Genomic DNA, 22,443 nt, shown 5'->3' with positions numbered 1-22,443 from the left:
CAGTTACTCACAAACAAGCTATTCTAGAACAAGGAAGGAAAAAAAAATCACTGTTTCAAATGAAAGCTGAGTTACAAAACCTGGATAAAGTTAAGATATTACATTTAGTGCTTTCTAAAATGAGAAGAGTACAAACAATTCCAGAAGACTTGTATCTTACTTCTGAAAGCTTACACAGCATGAATGCAGCCCCATTACTTGGCCAAACACCCCTTACCTGAATGCAGTTTTTTAAGTTGTCCTTTGTTGGCTTTTCTTCTGCCAGTTTTGTGGCAAACTTGAGCCCTCTTCCATACATTTTATTTACCAATGCATGCTTATAGGCAAAAGTCAAAACCTACAATACAAATGAAAAAAATAAAAGCAAATTAGGTATTTTAATATCTTACAAGGTTTAACAAGTGAGATCAAATTCTGTTCAGGTAGCAGAAGTGATTCAAAGCAAAACATTTACATGAGATATTTGCAGTTTAACAGATGATTCACAGTAGTAATCATAAACATGAACTTCCTAGAGACTATTTCTGACTTCACAAACATATCTGACTTTGTAACTTATGTAACACAGATGTCACTATTTTAATTTTTTGTCACATTTCTAGCTTCTTTGGATATTCATTCTCTACAGGCAACTGTAAGGCATATTAAAAAGACAATTAAAACATCAACCAGGCAGGTATATTTTTGACTCAGAGAAGCAAAAACCCAATTGAGGATTTTAACTCCTAGGTAGTCACAAACTTACTGCAGAAACAAGTATGAATGTACACAGTGAATGATATAAACAGACAAAGACAGAGAAATGTAAATAATTATAAACAAGCAATGAGGACACATAAGTATGAAGACAAGCCTCAGGTTTTAGGTCAGCTCCTCACTATTGGTAACTCTTTAAGATGAGATGATAAAAAAGCTCCTTCTTGATAATATTATTTCTAAAAAGGCAGCTTACAGTCCTTACCAATGCAGTAGTTCATGTGAGCAAATGAATGTGTCTACGTAAGACCTAATGAAAAATAATTTCACATTCTTAATACCCGACCACTGACAGCATTCAGGGTGTTGCAACAGGGTTCAAACCATTTCACCAGCTGCAGCACTAAGAATTAGAGCAATCAAGACACTTTCATATATTCCCTTTGAAACGCTCAGTAAAGAAGATTTTTTTATTTTTTACTGAAGAGTGACATAGCAGTAAAGTTAGTGAATATGGTGGTGTGTCTGTTGTTGGCAGTGTTTATGAAATCTTTTATTAGAGCTTGCTATTCATTTCCCCTCATTCACTACAACATTTTTCCTTTGCTCTGACTCCACAATAAAGGTTGAAGATTTCCCACTTAAAATATCCCATTAAGAAAAGCTAACAGAAACCCTTCAAGGATGTTAAGAAACATGTTTTGCATTACAGAAAAAAATGAAATATGTCTCTAGAATATAAACACTAAGGAACCAGAGATCTGAATCTTACAAGGAGTGAAGAACCTATCTAGTTTTAGCAGCCTGAGCACTTCCACTTAATAACATGCACAAGTCTTTGCAGGATCAATAAATAGTTAAAATATAAAAAAGAAATAAACTTAATTATCAAGCAAGTCAAGGTGTAATTTTAAAGCTTCAAGATACTATGCCAAAGTATTCAAGAGTTTCTCATTCTTCTTCTGTCTTCAAATACTTATTTTGCTGTGTTGAAATATTCACTTAAGCTGTTGTAGCTTACAACACACACACATATATGCAATGATGAGCATACAGCACCATTCACATATACAATTTTCCAAATATTGCTATTGGAAAAATAATCTGCATGCTGCATTCTCAATCCAATTATTCTGGATATTTTCCTAAAGCAAAACACATTAGCAAACATTTCTGAATAACTGCTCAGTGGATCTATTAGCAGATTTAGTTGGCTAAACTAAACTTAAAAAAAAAATCTCTTCTGTAAAAGATGATAGAACCACAAAACAAAACAAAAAAAAAATACAAACAAAAAAAAAAATCAAATGAAAAATGCATTGGAGCTCTCGCAAATACAACATTTCTGAGGCTAACCAGAAATAATGTCACTGCTCTATGAAGAAAGCTCTTACCTGACCCTGTAAGTTTTGAATGGTTATTGAACATCAGTGATAAAGGCAGGAGGAAAGCCACTTGACAGCATTTCTTTCGTAACAGGGCTTCCTAGAGTTTTTGTGGCAAGAAAACAAAGCATTTTACGAAATACCCTTGCTCTGGCCAAATACAAGGTTGGGTATTTCTAAAGGAGAAAAAGGTTCTTTGGTGAACCAAAAGGTTTAAAGCAATGCTCCAAGAGCTCCTGACATAAGACAGTAATTTCTGTCTTAGTGTTCAGAAAAAAAAACCCAATCAATTGCATACAAGTTCAGCAAAACTACTAAAAATTCATTAGTACTTCAGAAGTTATGAACAATGCATAAGTTGCTTTAAAATCAGAATTTGTTTACAAACAAAAGATGTTAGATAAGAAATAATACTTTACAACTTGTATATATATTGGCCAAATTAAGCCTTATAGATAAAATACTGCAAGCTTTACAAGATCACAGAAGTAAAGGTTAGGATTCCTTGATATGTGTAAGGAAAATGTAAACTGGAGCCCTATTAAGATATAATAGAGAAAACAGCTGCTATCTGAATGTATAAAACCATCAAATAAATCTATTTGTAGTATCCATAACCAAATTGTTAGATGAAAGAATAGTAATGACTTCAAAGTATTTGATATTACTTCAGAACTATATAATGCAATAATAAATTATATAATAAATATAATGAAGGCCAGCTTTTGCACAAAAGCAATTTGGGCCAGAAATTGTACAAAGAACAATAAAAGGGCATTGGGAAAAGGCAATGCATACATCTAGGTTACTGAGGGAAAAAAATCACTGTTAAGAAACTTTATTCCCCAAGCTAATGGCCTGGAATACTACGTGTGCTAGGAGCCAGACCCATGAAAGTGTTTGGATGTTCACCTCCTAACAGCCATTGGCTATAAAGATGTGTATTTACGACAGTAAAATCCTGAAATGATCTTTCGGAAGACATTTTTGGGGTTGAAGACACTCTCAAATAGTTTGAATCCAGCAATACTAAAATGCCTAGTGAAACTTTTCTAGTATCCTAATGTTGCTACTCTATGGAAACAGACTTGTATCATCAATTAATTAATCACTTAAAGAGCTGATGAAAATATACCTACATTTACCTATAGTTAAAATACTAGGTTAAACAATACAATTTCTAGGTAATATATTCCAGCCATTTATAGGAACACTGAAATTGTAATGTTTACAGTTCCCAACAAACAAGCTTTTTCAGGTTCATATACATCTATAGTAATAAACCAGGCTTTCTTAGCTAGGTTTGTTGATTTTTCTGTGCTCTGTTAACTGCCCTATTATGAATAAAAACTACATTAATAAAAAAAATTACTCATTTTATGGAAGCAAGGGGAGTTAAGGGAATCGAATATCCAGCAACACATTTTTGGCAGTGACTGAATAAAACCAGCTGGAAGAGAAAGCTGCATCTGACAATACAAACAGTATCAGGAAAAACAATCCAGGTTAAAGATGTTTAAAAGATAAGATGGAAAGGTATGCGTCTTTTACTTGTTTTTAAACTTTTTTTTAAGTGTGACTTTTTGCTTTTCTCCCACGGCTAATAAAGGTTGAGGGGCATTACATTCTAGATATTGGTCATTCCCAATAACAAATACACAACATTCTACTACTTTCCCGTAGCAGTTGTGTTTAAAACTGAGGATTCTTGCCTACAAAATTTAAAGCTGTGTTCTAGGAAAATAAACTAAAGTGCTATCATAAACATGTTTGCATAATCTATCAAATACTTGCTGCATAAAGCTGTCTTAACTGGAGTTTATTTGAAATGCTTTTGTGTACACAGGGGACAGAAATATTTTCTTTAGTGTTTAGTTCAAAATGAACCTTTAGATAATAGCTGAAAGTATGAACAAATGCACTTACTATCAAAATTAAAGTTACTTCCCTACATACTTGCTACAGTATGGTGACAAGCAGGTTACTTCAGTGACAGACAATTCAAAGGAACTACCAAATGCCCTTTGCTGCCCAGGTGCTACATCTGCAGAGGAGAGATGAAACAAGGGACAGTACTTTATTTACTAGAAGGTGAGAAGAAACACATAGAAAAGTGATGATGCTCCTGATTCCACGTTAGAAACAACCTGAAAGAAAGCATGCTCTCTCTTGGTTTTCAAAAATTTACTTAGCCTTTTAATTACTGACGGCTGCATGAACTTTATAGGAAGCTTATAACTAAACACATTTAGAGCAATGCTTCTATCTTAAGTCATATATATATATATAAAAAATTGAATGATCAGTGCAGTACTTAAATGCCTGATTTCCATCCTTTCTCACCCAGATGTTCCATCTTTTGAGTGCCAGTATTACATAGACATATCTACATAAAAGAAGAGTTCCACATTTTCATCTCCAACACACTGCTTCAGAATAAGCTGGCTGTCTCTTGACAACTCTCCTTTGAAGGACATTCACACAAGGTCTATCCCCTATATCTGACTTGGCTGCTCCACTTTCAATCTGTGCTGGTTTAGGATGGGCTAATTAATTTTCTTCACAGCAGCTGGTTTGGGGCTTTGTTTTTTATTTGTGCTGCAAACAGTGTTGATAACTGAGAAATGTTTTAGCTGTTGCTGAGCAGCACTTTTGGAGTCCAGACCTCTTCTGCATTTCATCCCACTGCACCAGTGGGAAGGCTGGTGGTGCACAAGGAGTTGGGAGCAGATACAGCCAGGACAGCTGACCCCAACTGACCACAGGGATATCCCACACCGTGTGGCACCACACTCAGCATATAAAGCTGGGTAAGAAGGAGAAAGGGGGGAGTTTTACAGTAATGGTGTTTGTCTTCCCAAATCACAGCTGCATACAATGAAGCCTGGCTTTCCTGGAGATGGCTGAACACCTGCCAGCCCTTGGGAAGTGGTGAATGAAATCCTTGTTTCGTTTTGCTTGTGTGGAAGGCTTTTGTTTTACCAACTGTTTTTGCACCCTACAAGTAGCTCTGTAGGTCTCATAACAGTCAGTTTAGATTTCAATTTGAGTAATAAAACTCAAAAAAGTAAGAAAAAGAAGACAAATATACTACATAAATAGGATGGAAGTTATTTCCATATGAAATACTATGAAAATCTAGAGAAGTTTTGATCTTTTAGTACCAATTTAACAATACAGAAGAATCAATTTTCAGAGCAAAACTGAAGTATACACTTTCATAAATCCATGGATAAGACAGTCAAAGAGAGAGGTTCCCAATCCATTGAACTCAAATCAGAGTTACTTATTCCAGGCTCAAAGCACAGAGCTCAGCAATGCTATCTGTCTTGAAATAAAAGCCAAAGAGGGAAACTCCCAACAAAATGTCTATATTGACATTCTTCCACTGAAATTATTTCCATCATCTTTAGCAAAATAAAGAGCAGGAGACAGAAATAAACCAGGGGTTACTATGCTGGAGCAAAGTACTGCACTTACAAACAGACAGCAAGAAAATCACGTGCCAAACAATATGATTGAAGCACAAAATCTGCTACCATATGATATTATCATCAGTTAATGATTAGAGGAAATATGCTGAAAAGATGTATGTGTACAAGGACATATACATTAAAGTGAGGAGGGTAAGCACCATCAACCTTCCTTACCAGGCCTCCACCTAAAGCACAAGTTCTTACAGCAAGTTTATCTACTGTCAAGGAAGTTAAATGTTTTATTTTGTTTTTTTTTTTTCTACACTTATTAAGTTCTAATTTCTGAAGGTAACTATTTGAAGCACTTTGATAATTTTACACAATTATCAACAAATGCCCTGGTCACTCCATCTTCCACTAAAACACAGCCAAATGTGACAGTTAAGTTCAGAAACCAATTAACATCAATAGCTCAAAAGTTAAAAATACAAAGTCATAACCTCTCTAAATTAAAAACTACATAATTAATCACCTACAATGGATTTTTTTCCCTTCTGGAATTGCTGTCTTGAATGAGGGAGAATAAAAATTCAGGTCTTGGGATGAGGAACTCTAAAATGACAGGGAAGTCTGTGCTAATCTATATGTAAGTGTCATTATTTCCAAGGGTTTCTTCCTTTACCTCTACAGACATTACTGACAGCAAAACACAAAATTTCTCTTGTCCATAGTGTGGAAGAGGCTACAGCATGCAGGACTGAACAGGGTGGGGTGCTGCACACCTCTGTGTGTACAGCTACAAGAGCACAGAGGTTAATCGAAAATATTCCCTGGAAAGTACAGAAAGAAGCAATTCAATAAAGGAAGCAGCTTTTTTGTGGAAATTTGGTACTGTCTTACACCCTTCCCTTAACCTCTACATTCACTTGAACAGAGATGGGCTTACCACGGATTTTACAGGCTTGGCAAAACCTCTGTGGAAAAAGGTCATAAAGGAAGCACAATGCACAGGGGAGACATCATGGCAAAGTAGAAGGGAGGAATTTACAAGGTTGTGCACACAAAGGCAGTGCATAACTCCAGAAGAAACCATCAGAAAACCCAACATGCAAATGAGAAAAACCTGCTCTGGTCTCTTACCTTGCTGTCAGAAAGATCAGTCCATTTTGTTGTTTCCCAGAATGTCTCTGTCAAAGCTTCTGAGCAGCTTTCATGATCCTCATCTTTGCCTTCTGCATCACTGGAAGCAGCCCCTTCTTGGGTCTGCAGATGAAGAAGTTGGTCAGCCAGCGCACTTCCCTTTCGACAAAGTGCATCCACTAAAGTACTCTTCTGTTTTTCCATTTCACTAGGGAGGAAAAAAAACAGTATGAAAAACATTTAGAATCTTTTGTAGATGCAGCCTTAAGAACAGAAACAGTACTGACTCAGTTTAAGCTAAAAAAGTTTACAGTCATTAGTACACACAAGGCTATTTACTATAAATTAAACTAACCATATAATATTACCCAAAGACACTATGCTTTAAAGATACTCATTCATTCTTCTAAGTATGAAATGCCTTAGATGACTTAAGGCAAGGGTAACTCAGGATTCCAAAAGTAAGTCAGCATCTAGGAATACAACTTTATAGTTCCTGGCATTATAAACAGAGAGTCGAATCCACCACTAACATAAGCAGATATGATTCTGCTGACTTCAAAGGAATTGCATCCATTTAAAGCACCATTGAATTTGGTGTTCAATTTCAGATGTTATATTCAAAACACATGACCTAATGGATCAACTTACCAAGAAATGTTTAGAATTAAGTTTATTATGTCAAGACTTTGCTTTTATATCAGCAATTCTGGAATTACACAAAAATCTGGATTCAGGATAGCTAGAACAGATGAACCAGCTTTACAACTGAAATCTGATATTTTATAGATAATCCACAAAGATGCATTTCCCATTTTAAGGGCCTAATATTCAGAGCTGCTGTTCTGTTACTAAAACAGCCCCATGCTACACACAGCAAAATCCATCACTTATTCTCCAGACTAAGGTGTCACCTTCAAAACACTATCTTCCTAAGGATATACATGCTAATAGCACAGAGGAACAATCTGAAACTAAAGAACAGTGGGTCTCAAATACTCTGCAGCATGGTCATCACGCTTTTCGCAAACGGAATCTCTTGCAAGCAAGCAGTTACTTCTTTGGCTGAAATAAATTTTGTCTTCAAATACAGATGGGAAAGGTTGCAAAATATAAAGAAAAGGCAAGTGGCATTCAAAACAGTACTTCTACTAATACTCCAGTGGTCCCTCTGAGCTTAGACTAAGCTTGATACAACAATTTAAAATCCCATTTTTCTGATACATTTAAATCCTGAAAGAATCCTTGTTCATTTTATTGAATAAATAAAAAAATGGACATTTCAGTGTCCCTGCATTCTGGAAACATAATAAGAGAGCACAACAATTGTGTCATCATATTTTAAATTGTGTGTGTGCCACAAAAAAAAATTATACAAGTTATCAAAAAAAGTTGCAGTCATTCCATTTCTTACATGCAGAGACAAAGTACATAGACTACAGAAATAGGATGCAGGAAAATTATTTACTGGGTAGGTACTTTTTTATAGTAGTTGCATCAGGCCTGGGATCGGTCTTCATGGCAAAATATACTGCTAATGCTGTTTGATCAATATGAGAGATTACTGTATTTGCAGCTTCAATGATTTCATCAAGTCTTTTCATTCGCTCCTAAAAGAAGAATATAAACATGTTCAGCACCATAAAATTGCTTCATTGTTGATTCTACTAAAATTAGGGTGATTGCAAAGCTATGCAAAAATAACATTTGATCATTCAATATGTTCCTTTCTCCATTTTGTTCAAATTTTGCTTAAAACACCCTAGAAAGTCTTCAAGATTTCCTGCATACTTAGTCTATTTCACTGAAAACAAACTGTGAAATATGGTTGGAGGTTGGAATGTGCAAAATGCAGAGTTTACAGAAAGAAAATCACCTTCCAGTACAAAGAGTACTTTTGTAAAATGTAGCAGTTACTCAATTCAGAAATAAATATAAAATCACAACAAAATAAAAAGAAAAATATTGAAGCTAGTGGCATATGCACAAAGGTGTTTGTTTTCAAGATGAAAAAAACCCACATGCAAACTCTTCTGTTGACAGCTCCCATTTCTGAGGACAGTGGAAACTAGATTTAGCTGTGTCACTTTAGGGGGTTACTGTCCTCAGCTGTCTGAGTCATGCTGCTAGGAGAAATTACCAGACCAGAAGAGAAACAGAATAGGATGTGTGTTTGTCTCAGTAGGCACCATTCAGAATAAAACTGTTGTAGACTACATAATTATGAAAACTTAAAATGTGTTTAACTGAACAAGGCATAACTTGATAAGCAAACACACTTTGGTTAGGCATAGTTTCTTTTATTCTGCCATGGAATTAAGTAAATCACAGTCAAGGGAGGTACCTGTCACTCTAATTAGAAATTTCTGCATTTTAATGCTGCATACAGTCACTTCAAGTTCAAATGTGCACAAAGGAAGAGTTGTTAGGGTGTATAGAGACAGATCAAGCTTAAGAAGCGTTAAATAACCTTTTCAGAATCCAGCTGATGAAGTCTTGCAACATACAGAGGAAGATGATTAGGAAATGCTTCTTTCAACTCACTATACATGTCAGTGGTATCCAGCCTACAAGAGAGGAGGATATAGCATTAAAGTACAGATTCAGTGTATTTTTGTGAACTTCAACCTGCTTCAAGCTTGTGTAGTAATGACAGCAGACATACTTGGTCATCCACTGTATTTTTAGGTCTCTTAAAGCTTCAGCAAATTCTTCTTTTGCATCTTTTTCTTTTTCCTGTTCTTTTTCTTTCTCTTTGCTGCCATTTTTACTCTTTGATGGTGATGGTATCAGGTGATAATGAACAGTAAGGACATCCTGGAGGTGGGAAAAGAGACACATACTCAGAGGGATACAGTACACTTTTTTTGATGTCATATGAAAGCTAAATCATAGCCAGCAACTACTCTGAGCTACACATACAGTGAGTAAGGGCTTGGAGAGCAAAGATATTAGACAGTAAAAACTCAGGAATTGCTTAAAGTTTTTATTCTAAGCAATATAAGGATGTAAATATTAAAACAGCACACTAGGTGTAAGAAGATAAAGCCTAAAATTCAGCTAATTTGATATTCTTACATTCACATAATTTTACATAATATTAGTTAGGGAATAAGGTAAGTGGTTTTCTGTTTGTTTGTTGATAAAAAAGCAAATAACTTGGTTAAAAGGATAAGGGAAAAAAGACAGATCCTATCCTACAAATCTGGCAATAAACAAATGAATAAAGATGGCTGAATTCTAAAAAATAGTACCACTGTAGGATAAACATGAAACATGTCACAGGATATGTTTATTACTCCCAAGAGACTATTCCTTCCATGTGCATACTGAATTAGCTGATGCATCCAAAGTCAACTGATTTCCAGTGTGCTGCTGCAGACTTTCCAGTTTCACCTATATCTCAGTTCTAATTAAGTAGGTACAATAGCAAGATTTCTTTTAACCCTTATATGATAGCATAGAAATATGACTACAGATTGAGTTCATGCTACACTAATCAATAACCACCATGAGAAAACCAATTACAGATATTTAAAAGGAAAATCCTAACTCAGACCATGTTCTTGAAGTTCATTTCCTGACAATTTACATATAAGGTAGCATTAGATTCTATCCACTGCTTCTAAAACATCAAACTGCTGGGTGAGGCCATTTGTTTGTTTTGGTTTTAATGTTGCAGTCTTTACACAAGCCTTTCCCTGAACAGCGAGGGCACATGTCCCATGACTTTACATACAGGATAATTCACAGAGAAGATCATGTAAGTTTAAATCCTCCAGATACTCTGTTGCAACATGGTGCAAAATATTGAGTTGCATACTCAATTACTGTGGCAATTTAATTATTCTTACCAATTATTCCAGAATACATTTGTGGGAATGCTTCCCATAAACCAGGTCAGTGTTGTGTAGTAAAATGAACCCTTGTGTACAAAATGGAGTTAAAGTTACTGAAATAGCAAGTAAAATGGTGACAGAATTTGACTTCAACACTACACTTCTGAAACATTAAAAAAACATGCTGCAGAAAAATTTTATTTGAACTTAAAGTTCAAGCAGACCAGCATCCTGCTGTAGGTTACTGAACACAATATTGGTAAAAGTGACTTCAATATTCCCTTAAAAAAAATTTCCAGCTACTTAATATGAAATCACAGAATCACAACATGGACATTTAAATAATTTTTTTTTGAAAACTAGTTCAGATAACTAGTCTGCATTAAGGAACTATCTTGCACACATGCATTGCAAGTATGAAGCGAACAACCAGTGAATACAACTAAATGAGCCTCCAGTAAGACCTAGGCCAGAGCATAACATAACAGGTAATGGAAGTAAGTACATACAGAAAAAGGTCAGGAACATGGTGTGGGGTTCACTAAGGTAATTAGAACAGTAGAAAGCAACAATATAGTTCACTAAAGCAAAAAAAAACATTTTAAGAAGTCTAAGAAGCAAGTTCAGCACAAAAATCTTAATTTACAATATCTTTTAAAAGATGTCCTCTATCGAGACTAGTATTTTCCTAAGAAAAAAACCTGCCTAAGAAACATTCTTCCAAGAGTTGGGGACTTCCTTTTTGAAAGTCAATTTTCATTTCACTTGGCAGCGTATTTTTGCAGTTATATATGTAGATGACACCTCTGCATTCTCAAGCCTTGTCTATATGAGAAGGCTCTACAACTCTGGTTTGTTTCAAGCCAAATATAATTGGATTAACAAAATCTCACTTACATGGATGAACACTTGCATTTTGAGAAACTAACTCTGTGTAGCTAAACCATCAACAGTAAGAAGTCATCTCCCTGTTTTATCACATAGGTACTTTTGGTCTCATGAGGTTCTGCAAGCCTTACAAGCTATGACCACTCAAAGGAAAACAATGAGCTTCAGACCCAGGCACCCTCCTCTCAAAAGAGCTTACAGAACAGACATCACTATAGACCTCTAAATTATTTCATGGGATAAATAAAGTTTAGGTTATTATCATATTTAACTAACTATTACAGGGCATTAAGAGGAACTGAAGCCTTATTTATTTTATCTGCAAACACTAGGAACATTTATAACACTTGGCAACTCCCTAGGTACAGAAGATCTCAGAATGGCACTGTCATTCCCATTACAGAAACATTCGCCATTAGAGAATAAGGAGAATAAAGGCAGCTTTTCACAAATCAACAGTCTAATCTGTTTTCTTATTTGAATTTCTCTCTGACAGGAACAGAATTCCTAGAGTAGTGTACTGGATTTCAATTTATATATACCTATAAGAAGATAGAGAGCTATAGACAGAGAAAGACAGCAAGCGAGCCTATCATCCACTGAAAAAAATTAGGGAAACTTTCAAATTTATCCACTAAAAAGATATGCAGCATTGAGAAATTGTGATGCATACAGGATACCCATTTCGGTCAGTGCACTCTGTGGAGTCTCATAAGCCTCACTGGGGGTTAACTTTTAACTGAACTACAAACTACACACATAAACCAGCACAGTGCCATCAAAACACTCATCTCTTAAAGAGCTTAATTAACAGTTAATTTGGCTTCAAGATTTCAATTTTGATTTCTGTCTGGTGTTTTACCACCTAGTAGTTTATATGTAAAATACGTACAAAACTATGGTTATTTGTACTTCAAAGCTTTCATAGCAAAGCTAACCACAGGAAAAAAAGCTCCCTCTAGGAACACATCCCAGGTCTCATTTTCCATTTAATAAGTATCTTCAAATTAATGCCTATTTGCACATACAGATGAATATACATATGGAATTTAAATCTGTTTTAAGATTCATACAATTTGTGCAGTGTTCCTTATTTTTATGGCAACTCTCATTTAGTGGAAAATTAATAAAGCTTCTTGGAGTCACCAGGCAGGCTTACACAAAATTTTATCAGACACACACTTAATCCTATTTTTGAATGCCTCATGGTTAAACAGGGATAGTATCTTAATGCTCAAAGGAAGTCACCCTTTTATCTGACTTCACAGTGGTATTTATTAGTCTTCCACTAGTACTTATCAATATTTGCATAATACATTTCTTGCTTTAAACTGGAAGAAAGGATAGCAGAATAGGGAAAATGGTATAGAAACTTTCACACCCTTGGCTAATTGTTACATACTGCTGTTCAAAAGCTGCATTATGTAAACCAACAAAAAGTCATTCTTACAGACTGAAAAAGTCAATTATATGTTTTTCATTCTAACTTTGTTCTGGACAAAGCTTGGAGACCAGGAGAAAAAGTAATCAGATTGTACCTGTGTTACAAATGAAAACAAAGACACCTGTTTATTATGTGGCAAGAGCCCCTTGACATTTTTGTACAGTATAAAATAATTAACTATCTTTGGAAACCTAGGCTATTTTTATGCAGAGATGCAGTCAGGTGGATTGAAACCTGCTGAACATCTGGGCCCAGAGGGTGGTCAGTGACACACAGTTGGCGGTCAGTAACTAATTTTGTGCCCTAGGGGTCAATTCTGGATTGAACCCTGTCTGATGTCATCATTAGTTACCTGGATGATGGAGGCAGAAGGCATCCTCAGCACATTTGCTGGTGACACCAAAGTGGCAGGAGTGGCTGAGATGCCAGGGAGTCTGCTGCCATCCAGAGGGACCTCAAAAGGCTGCAGATATGGGCCCAACAGGAGCCTCGTGAAATTCAACAAAGATAATTGCAAGAACTGGACAAGAATAAATCCATGCATACTACATGCTGGGAGCCATCCAGTAGGAAAGCAGCTTGGCATCCTGGTGGACACCAGGTTGAACATGAATCAGCAGTGGGCCCTTGTGGCAAAGAGGGCTGCTAATCTCACAAGAGGGCCTAGTCCTATCTTTGAAAAATATGAAATATCTACACATATTTTTTTGACTGACTGCATCACTGAAGAAATATGTAAACAAGTTTTCTGTGCTGGAAAACACCTTAACTGCATGTAAATCTATGACAGGGCAGAGTAAATACCAACATTTTTAAACTAGGAAGGCCTTTGAGTTGCATTCTCAGCAAAATGCATTAATTATTGGAGCTCTTACAGAACAATGCCCTGAACTACACTGTGTTTTATTTCCCAGAATATGCCGAATTGGAAGGGACCAAAAGGATCATCAAGTCCAACTTCTGGCCCTGCACAGCACCATCCCCAAGAGTCACATCATGTGCCCAAGAGTATTGTCCAAATGCTTCTTGAACTTTGTCAGGTTGATGCCGTGACTTCTCTGGGGAGCCTGTTCCAATGCCCAACCACCCTGTGGGTGAAGAACCTTCTTCTAATATCCAACCTAAACCTCCCCTGACACAACTTCAGGCCACTTCAAGTCCTGTCACTGGTCACCACAGAGAAGAGACCAGTGCCTGTGGCCCCACTTCCCCTCATGAGGAAGTTGCAGACTGCAATGAAGTCTCCCCTCAGTCTCCTCCAGGCTGAATAGTCCAAGTGACCTCAGCCACTCCTCATACAGCTTCCCCTCAAGGCCCTTCACAATCTTCATTACCCTCCTCTGGAGACTGTCTAATAGTTTAAAATCTTTCTGATATTGTGGCACCCAAAACTGCACAGAATATTCAAGGTGAGGCCACCCCAGTGCAGAGCAGAGCAGGACAACCCCACTGGTGCTGCTGTGCCTGGTGCCCCCCAGAACACGCTTGGCCCTCCTGGCTGCCAGGGCACTGCTGACTCACGCTCAACTTCCCGTCAACCAGGATGGCCAAGTCCCTTTCCATGGCACTGCTTTCCAGCATCTCATTCCCAGTCTGTACTGTACATCCAGGATTGGCCCAGCCCAGGTGCAGAATCCAGCACTTTCCCTTGCTGAATTTCTTATGGGCTGTGATTGCCCAGCACCAGATTTTGTCAAGGTCTCTCTGCAGGGCCTCCCTGCCTTTAACAGCTCCTCCCAATTTAGCATTGTCTGTGGACTTGCTGAGTATCCCTTCCAGTCCTGTGTACAACTCGTTATGAAGATGCTGAAGAGCACATGAAGGGCTGAAAATGGAGCCCTGAAGAAATCCACTAGCTGCTGCTAGTACACTGATGAGTAACAGATGGAAATAACAAGAAGGACCGCTTTCATTTTGGCTTGGGTGGTTTTAGGGCTCAGATCTAAAAACAAATCTCTGTTCTAGAACCAAAGAAGAAAAAAAAAAATCAACAAAAAATCCCCCCAAAAACCCACAACCTCTGGAATCTGTTTAATAGGTTTTGTAATTTAAATTGTATTATTATTATTATAGTTTAATGCCCTTATTAGAGATTCACTTAGTGAAAATCTTATACCCTATTCACCAGGAAGTCATGCATTCACATGGGATTTTAAATTATCTTTCTGAAAGCGATCTGCGTGATTTTCAGGTATGAAAATAAAACTCAGCAACATACACTAAAATCCTTCTTGGAAAGCTTAATCTCATTCCTTCAAGGTTATTACACCAAGATGAGAGTAAGTTAGCAGGTTCAGGTTCCAGTTTACTATTCACAGAATAACAGAGCATTACTATAAACTACATTATTCACAGTTCTCAACAGGAATCCTGGCTAATCTGCATGTCACTCCAGAACAAAGTACCTTGAAATCAACAGAAAGTAAATACCTTTACAACTTAAGAACAAGAAAAAACCCAGTAACCTTATGTAGGTAGTTTAGTTAAATATATTTTTGCATTTTTTTAAATAAACTGGTTTACGCTGACTGCTGGTAAAATATTGTATTATCTGACGTGACAATGCAAGAAAGAACAATACTAAACTCTGTTAGACTAAAAGTCAACCCCTCTCTAAACTATCTGATACATGTGCCAAAATTCATTCTGTGACTACTACTACCTGCTACATGACTGTATAAACTCTAGCTTCCTTGTATGTTTTTTATGACTGTAAAGAAGACAACTATCAATTTAGTAGACTGGGAATACAGTTAGATATTCAATTATTCAATTTGAAGTTCATATTTGATTCTCAATCTGCAGACAAAATAGGCAGAAACACTCGCCACAAAAAATCTTGACCACAAACACTGAACATTCCTGAGTATTTGAGAACAAGAAAAATTGCAGATCACTAACAGCACATGCATTTTTACAGCACTTATGGCAGAAGTATACAGATGCTCACGTGCCTCTCAGCTATGTGTTACAGTAGTGTTTTATCATTCTACCAGTAAACATAAGGTGCTGAAGTAAATAACTGAGGTCTAAGCAGGTAGATGAAGGAGACAAATTAAAAACCAAGACTGGTAGACAAATTCTTTAAGTCATATGCAAAAAGAATTCAGTATATATCTTTTTCAAAAACTAACATTCAGTACCTTTTTAAATTTTCCTTGTCGCTTTGCTGCAGACTGCCCCTGGGAGTTAGAATAACATACTGTAAGAAAACATGCACACACCACACAGGATGGAGACACCTTCTCTGTACAATTACAGTTATACTTCCAACCTACAGATTTCCAACTTTTAGAGATTCACATGTATGATCAAACATGCTCTTAAAGCATGCTCTTTCAGGTTTTTATAATCAATAAACCAATGCATCACTGTATATACGATCCATTACTCCTGCAATATAAGCAAGTGTTGTTAACCACTTAGCTTCAATAAATAAATTACAGAAATTCAGCCTCAGAATTTTAGATTTTTGACTGTTCAGTGGCATTGCTCTCTTTCATAGTAAATACAGACAAATTAAGATACATGTTCCCTTACCTTGCATCCACTCACTGACTTAGAGACAACTTTGCTGCCTAGTCCTCCTTTTTTGTCTCCTGGTATATATTGAGGTTCACTAAAGGCAGCAGAAAGTACCAATTGCTATTTGATACCATCCTTTTTCCATTGAAATATGACCATAACAATAATGCCTTTGGCTATGACATGGGGAATACCTCAGCTGGAATTTCTTCCTGTGTAAGGTCTTAAGTATTCTCTATCATATGAAATTTGACAGGCTGTATGTACCTATCTACTGCTTCATATCCCAGAAACCACTGTATATAGCCATTTAGTCTGGTTTTAAAATAAAATATGCAATAATGCAACCAATAGTTCAAGGAAGTGCACAATTCTAGCTAGGGAAACTAAATTATCATGGATTTCATAAAAGCACACTTGCAACCTCACAGGTACCACAAAGAAATATTAAACTAGGTATTTTAGAGCTCCTAGTTACTGGGTTTTTCCTCACTGATAAATAAATTCTCCTAATACGTTATCATCTGCAGTTACATGCAATCTGCCCCAAAAGTACAACCATTTAGATTGAATTAACTAAACTTTTATGCTTAACAGTATCTAAAGGTACATGCCAACGTACTCTCAGAAACTTATTTTCTATGAAGACATACCCTCGTTTTATACATGTTGTTCAGCCACATCTAGTGGTATATGCACATAGATCAACTATCACTGAGTACTAACAATCATCAGGATTGACTAAAATTTAGTCTTAGGCTTACCATCTGTTTAAAAACAGCTAAGGCAATCTTCTAAGCACTGTAGCACCAGATACACAGAAAAGTGACAGTTACTATAATCACTGTTGCATCACAGAGTCATACAAGTTAAAAAACATTTTTCACAGGGTGCTGTGTTATGAGCAAAAAAAGTCTTTTTTTTTCTAGCCTCACACACAAAGATCTTATACCATTCTGTTGAAGCATACAATCATACCAGTGGTTGACAACAAGTGTGTAGCAGGTAAGAGAATCTGTTTATGCATTTGGGTCAGTTAAATTCCTATTACTTGGTAACAGTAACATATATGTGTTTAGAAAGCTCATGTTTCTGCTGAATATTGCATGCATGCAACAAAGAGTATTACAGAACCAACATGCACATAACACTATATGCATGTATTTTTCATTCAAAAATTACATTAAGCTAGGGAGTTACATAAGGTCAATTTTAAAGCCTCCACACCAACAAGAAAGCAGTTGCTTCTAGAAATAAAGGATTTTAGAGCAAAATAACTAGAACTCAAAATTCAGAAAATGCAATTAAATTTGAAATTAGAAGATGAAAACAATAATAGAACTACTTAGAAGTTATGCTTACTTTATAATGAAACAACTGCTTCTAAAATGTATTTTGTTTCCAAACCTAATGCTCTTTAAAGTACTAATCCCATACATAACAGCACTTCCTGGCATGCAATTTGCTTGCTAGAAAAAAAATTCAGAAAAAACCCCCGTCATCCATTCCATATACTCACAGCTTTCTTTCCAAGTTCTGTTTTAGACAGAGTAAGACTTCCTGCAAGATAACATCCTGGTCCTGCTCCTTTAGGTATTCTGTTTAAAGAAAGTAAGTTCAGTGTTAAAACCAGGCTCACTAAGGTTCCATGGAAACTCAATAAAGACACCAAACAGGAAAAGAGCAACAGGAGGAATAACCAAGCCTGGACAGGAAGACACAATTAAAGTATCATTTTAGTGAGGAGCAGAGGCAGCTGCCTAGACACAGATGAGAAAAACAACACTTTGTAACTTACTTGTCATCAGGCAGGGATGTAACAAAGAATGGCTGACTGTGTTTCGGTGGTAATGTCAAACTGTTGGATTTCTTCTTCCCTAAGAGAGCAAGGCTATGGTTTTCATAAATATCTAAGCTTAAGGTACTAGACAGCCTATGAGAAACAATAAATGGCAGGTCTTTGATGCGATCCAGCTCACTGTTCTGCTCATGACGAATTTGTAACCGAATAGTGTAATCTCCTTTTTCCAGTTTCACAGAATACTGAAAGAAAGAAGTTCTCATAAATGCCAAGATTCAATATTTTACCATTAATAAAAAAAGGTTCCAAACCCCAGAAATAAGACTGTCATGTTTTGAAAGCATTCTTTAAAAATTTTTATCAACCTGACAGGGCAACACATATCTGCACACATTCCAGCAACAGTATGCTAAGTCTCCTTTCTGATACTGCTACACTAAAACAGAAAGCAGCCCCAAGTAGAAAGGAACAACAACTCAGAACTACCCAGAGCTCCTAGAATATCCCTCTTCCTGGCTAGGGAGTGATGCTTCCTGTTGGTATTTTTTCTGGATTAAATATTTTAGAATTGTTTTAGAATCATCCTATGATGCAGAACATCAGAGATTTACAGCATGATAGTTCACCAGGTCTAAATAACAAAGCACTAGGGTGATGTTTAGATTTTATATTATCTTAAAAATTAAGGTTAAGGAACAGAAGCTTACACAATGCAATTGCTGAAAATAATTTATAAACTGTAAAGCACATCTCTTGAAACTATCTTTTGCACACTTCCAGAATAATCAATCTATCAAAATTACCATTACATTGATGATGTTCAACTGTGATTTTATACTGGTAAAATACAGTTTCAAACAAAAAATTATGAATAATGTTTCTTTTATGACTTTTTCCCTTTTTAAAATATTTTTTTTATTTCTCCCTACTTCCCCCATGATCCAGGCACACACACAGTCTGTTAAGGCAGAAAGAGATTCCCGCAGAGGGTAGAGTATCTACAAGTGTTGTGCAAAAAAACTTCTCTTTCAAGGATGGCAACGGGAAGCAAACAAAGCTGAAGCACTAAAAAGGCTGTTTGAAGATATCAACAGCACAGAGGACAGTGTTCATGAATACAGAAGCCCCTGCTCTATCAGCACACAAGTCAGATCTTCCACCCAGCATAGAAAAGTTTAAGGCATTGTGTTTGTAAAAAAACAAACCAAAGAACAACACAATTTTGAACTCATTTCTTGAAAAGCACCAGACAAAATCACAAGAAATCAGAAGTTAACAGCTTTTCCTCTTTCTCCTTCTGCAGGACAGGAAAAAAAAAGTTCTATTTCATGGACACTTACCTTTTTTTGATACAAATACATCATCACTGAACCTTGTATGACTTCTTGTGACTACATAAGAACATTAAAATTATGCATCAGGAAATGTAAAGAGCTAACAGGAGGCCTTGAAGGTAAAAAAAATGAACATTTCAAAAGTCTTCAGCAAAAAGAAGGTAAAATAAATACATTACTCTGTACCTGGTGTGGATAGGCATCTCCTGAACCCATTTGTCTTTTGTTCTGGTCAAAAATAATCCAGAGCTGACTATCAAATTCAGATTCATACAACAATTCACAAAGAAGTGGACAGCTTGGAGTTACTTCTCCACTCTTAGGCTGTTAAAAGAAAGGTAAAAGCATTTAATCTACTACAGAATAAAACAAGTACAATCCTTAGATACATATTCAAAAAGATAACTGTAGCATGTTTCAAGCAACAGTAGCTTTTAAAGTGGACCAAATCAGAATTTTGACTGTAGGGAGCCTAGAGTGTGACCCCAAACCTCCTTTCTGAGAGAAAGCCAGTTAAAATTATGACCTGATTAAAGAAAACATGATGTGTTTAATAACTTTAAACATAACCCTTACCTGATGGAAGTTATAGGTCAAAATCATCTCATACAATTGACGATTATTTGGTAAAATATCTCTGGATCCCAAAGGTTTTATTTTTGCACTCACTGGTCTGCAGTTAAACAACAAAAGGTTCTCTTGAGAAACATCCTCTATCAAAATTTGTCTTGCTTAAGTAGAAGCATGTTCTGAGATACAACTGAATTCAGCACATGCCATAATATCTCATATATTGTAACTATCCAAGCAGCATTAATTCCTCAGTTAAAATTAATGTCAGTCCAAAAAACAAAGTTTAGTGACACTACAGACACTGCCAGAAAATAAAAAGGAAAACAATGTAGTAGGCATGTCCAAATGCTCAAAATTAAAGGCCATTAAGTTTAAGAGAAAAAAAAATCAGGTTACATTTCTAGTATCCATGCTGAAATCAATACTTGTTTTCAAAACTGATTAACGGCACTGCAATTAGAAGACAGAACAATTGATAATTCCTTTTTATAGAAGGTTGTGTCTTCAGAGAATGTAAGAAGCCTTAAAAGTAATTTAATAGTAACACAGAAAAAAGTACACTACAGAGTGTGTATATTAAATCAGACACACTTGGGAAAAGCAGTCAAAAGGTCAGGGCAGCCAAGCATTTTAGATCTTAAACATCAAAAAATGTAAACAAAATAATAATGATATAGGAAAAAAATCTAAGCTTCAGAGATAAAAAATAGCAGAATCAGGGTGGTCTGGCATCATTTAAGTTTACCTTTCATTTATTAAATGAGATAACCTCTAACTACATGATGAGAATTAGTCTCTAAGGTTCTGCCAGCTCTTTCACTGTCCAAGGGCACAGACTAGCCACCCATTAAGATATGGTGCTGGGTCAGACCACCAGTCTGCTTAACCCAGGTTTCCTAGTCTGGCAGACACTGGATAGACTGCTGACAGAAGTCTTAAGAACTGAGTAATACCACATATGACATGATATGTCTCCCTAACATTCACCCTGCCTCCAAGCACTTGAAACAAGAGACAGAATGAAAAGCCATTCAGTAATTCTCTCTGTCATGACTCATTAGCTCATTCAAGAGATACTATTCCTGCCTTGATTTAAATACATAAGTATTTATCCATAGTTTACTTAATTGCAGTTCATTTACTGTCAGATGAGGGAGTAAAGAGCACATCCATTTTTCCAACCAAGAATAAGGCACATATTAAGGCACTGTATTATTACCTCATTTACAGCACATCAAATGGATTATTTCTGAATCTAACATTAGGTGATATGTTCATTAAACTCCTGGCAATTCCAATTAGTCAATTCCAGTTACAAGTACCCAAGAGCACAAGACAGAGCTAAAAGTCTCCACTCACAGGCCCAAATAATGGAAAACTTCAGATTACTGACCACTGTGAAATTACCTCAAAAGTATCACTTTATTCTTCTGAAGTGGGCAGCTTTAATCACTGCTGCACTGTCTAGAAATTTTCCAGCAAAATTCTTTCCCTAAATCAGCATGTGTTAAACTAACAAGGTAAACACAGTTTTCCTCAAAAAATCTGCACCAGATTCTACAAAAATAGTTTAAATCAAGCAAGACAGAGACGATGGTTTTCCCAGGCCAAAATTTGGCAGGATCCCAAGCAGCTGTTTAGGAAAAAAAAAAAAAAAAACAAAACAAGCCAAAAAAAACCCAACAAAACAAAATGAAAAAACCAAAACAACAAATAGTAGCACATAATAACTCCAATATCTCTAAATTTTTTTTTTCTTTAGATATTAAAGTACCTTTTACATCTAAGTGTCTGGAAGCAGTGGAATATCTTTGTAAATTTTTCTTCTTTCAAATTAGTTTAAGGAAAGTAATTTGTCTTGAAAGTCACCACAAAGAAGAGAATGCTGACGAATTGACTGATGCTGACAAATTGACTGATGCTGACAAATTAATTGATGCTTCCAAAGCTACTTTGAATTGACAAGAATATTTTTGTAATCCTGAATTTCACTGCTAATGTGTTACTATTTTAACTCTAGATATGAGCAGTTTTCCCAGTCTCTCAAAACAGTTCCCCAGAAACTCTACCTGAGTGTTTGAACCCAGCTTTTCAGATTTATGCATGGAGCAATATCTTCGTATTTCAACAGGGACTGAACATCAAACCGTACGATGCCTTCTGAAGCGTGCTAGAAGAAGAGTACACAACAATTATGTTTGTGCACTTACAACAGCAGATGAGGACCATCTATCATGATCCTCAAAAATACAACATAAGCTGTAGTTATTCATACTTTAGCAAGTAATACTGTGTCATTTTGAAAGCGTCACAAGTGCATCTCTATTTTACAACAGCAGATAATACTGGGACTTGCAAAACTTTTATTTATAAAACTTAAGCTTCACTTGCTCATCTTTTCA

The 22,443-nt window shown here is 36.1% G+C and overlaps 1 protein-coding gene across 2 annotated transcripts in view; it reads right to left on the bottom strand.

The window, feature by feature from the left end:
• The window catches only part of TPP2 (tripeptidyl peptidase 2), a 52,478-nt gene that overhangs the window by 3,688 nt on the left and 26,347 nt on the right, over nucleotides 1–22,443 (bottom strand). Inside the window, exons 19-29 of one of the 2 annotated variants that reach the window (XM_058824726.1) lie at nucleotides 22,111–22,211; nucleotides 20,045–20,141; nucleotides 19,655–19,792; nucleotides 18,132–18,376; nucleotides 17,853–17,931; nucleotides 15,952–15,990; nucleotides 9,303–9,454; nucleotides 9,108–9,204; nucleotides 8,117–8,247; nucleotides 6,638–6,845; nucleotides 218–337 (exon numbers count right to left, since the gene is read on the bottom strand). In XM_058824726.1, coding sequence (XP_058680709.1) covers nucleotides 218–337; nucleotides 6,638–6,845; nucleotides 8,117–8,247; nucleotides 9,108–9,204; nucleotides 9,303–9,454; nucleotides 15,952–15,990; nucleotides 17,853–17,931; nucleotides 18,132–18,376; nucleotides 19,655–19,792; nucleotides 20,045–20,141; nucleotides 22,111–22,211 — 1,407 coding nt within the window. The remainder of the gene's footprint in view (nucleotides 1–217; nucleotides 338–6,637; nucleotides 6,846–8,116; nucleotides 8,248–9,107; nucleotides 9,205–9,302; nucleotides 9,455–15,951; nucleotides 15,991–17,852; nucleotides 17,932–18,131; nucleotides 18,377–19,654; nucleotides 19,793–20,044; nucleotides 20,142–22,110; nucleotides 22,212–22,443) is intronic. The other variant, XM_058824727.1, reaches the window with a different exon arrangement.

The sequence above is a fragment of the Ammospiza caudacuta genome, chromosome 2 (assembly GCF_027887145.1).
Source record: "Ammospiza caudacuta isolate bAmmCau1 chromosome 2, bAmmCau1.pri, whole genome shotgun sequence".
NCBI classification, from domain to species: domain Eukaryota; kingdom Metazoa; phylum Chordata; class Aves; order Passeriformes; family Passerellidae; genus Ammospiza; species Ammospiza caudacuta.
The sequence above is the reverse complement of the archived record's forward strand: the minus strand, read 5'-3'. Positions and strand labels throughout refer to the sequence as shown.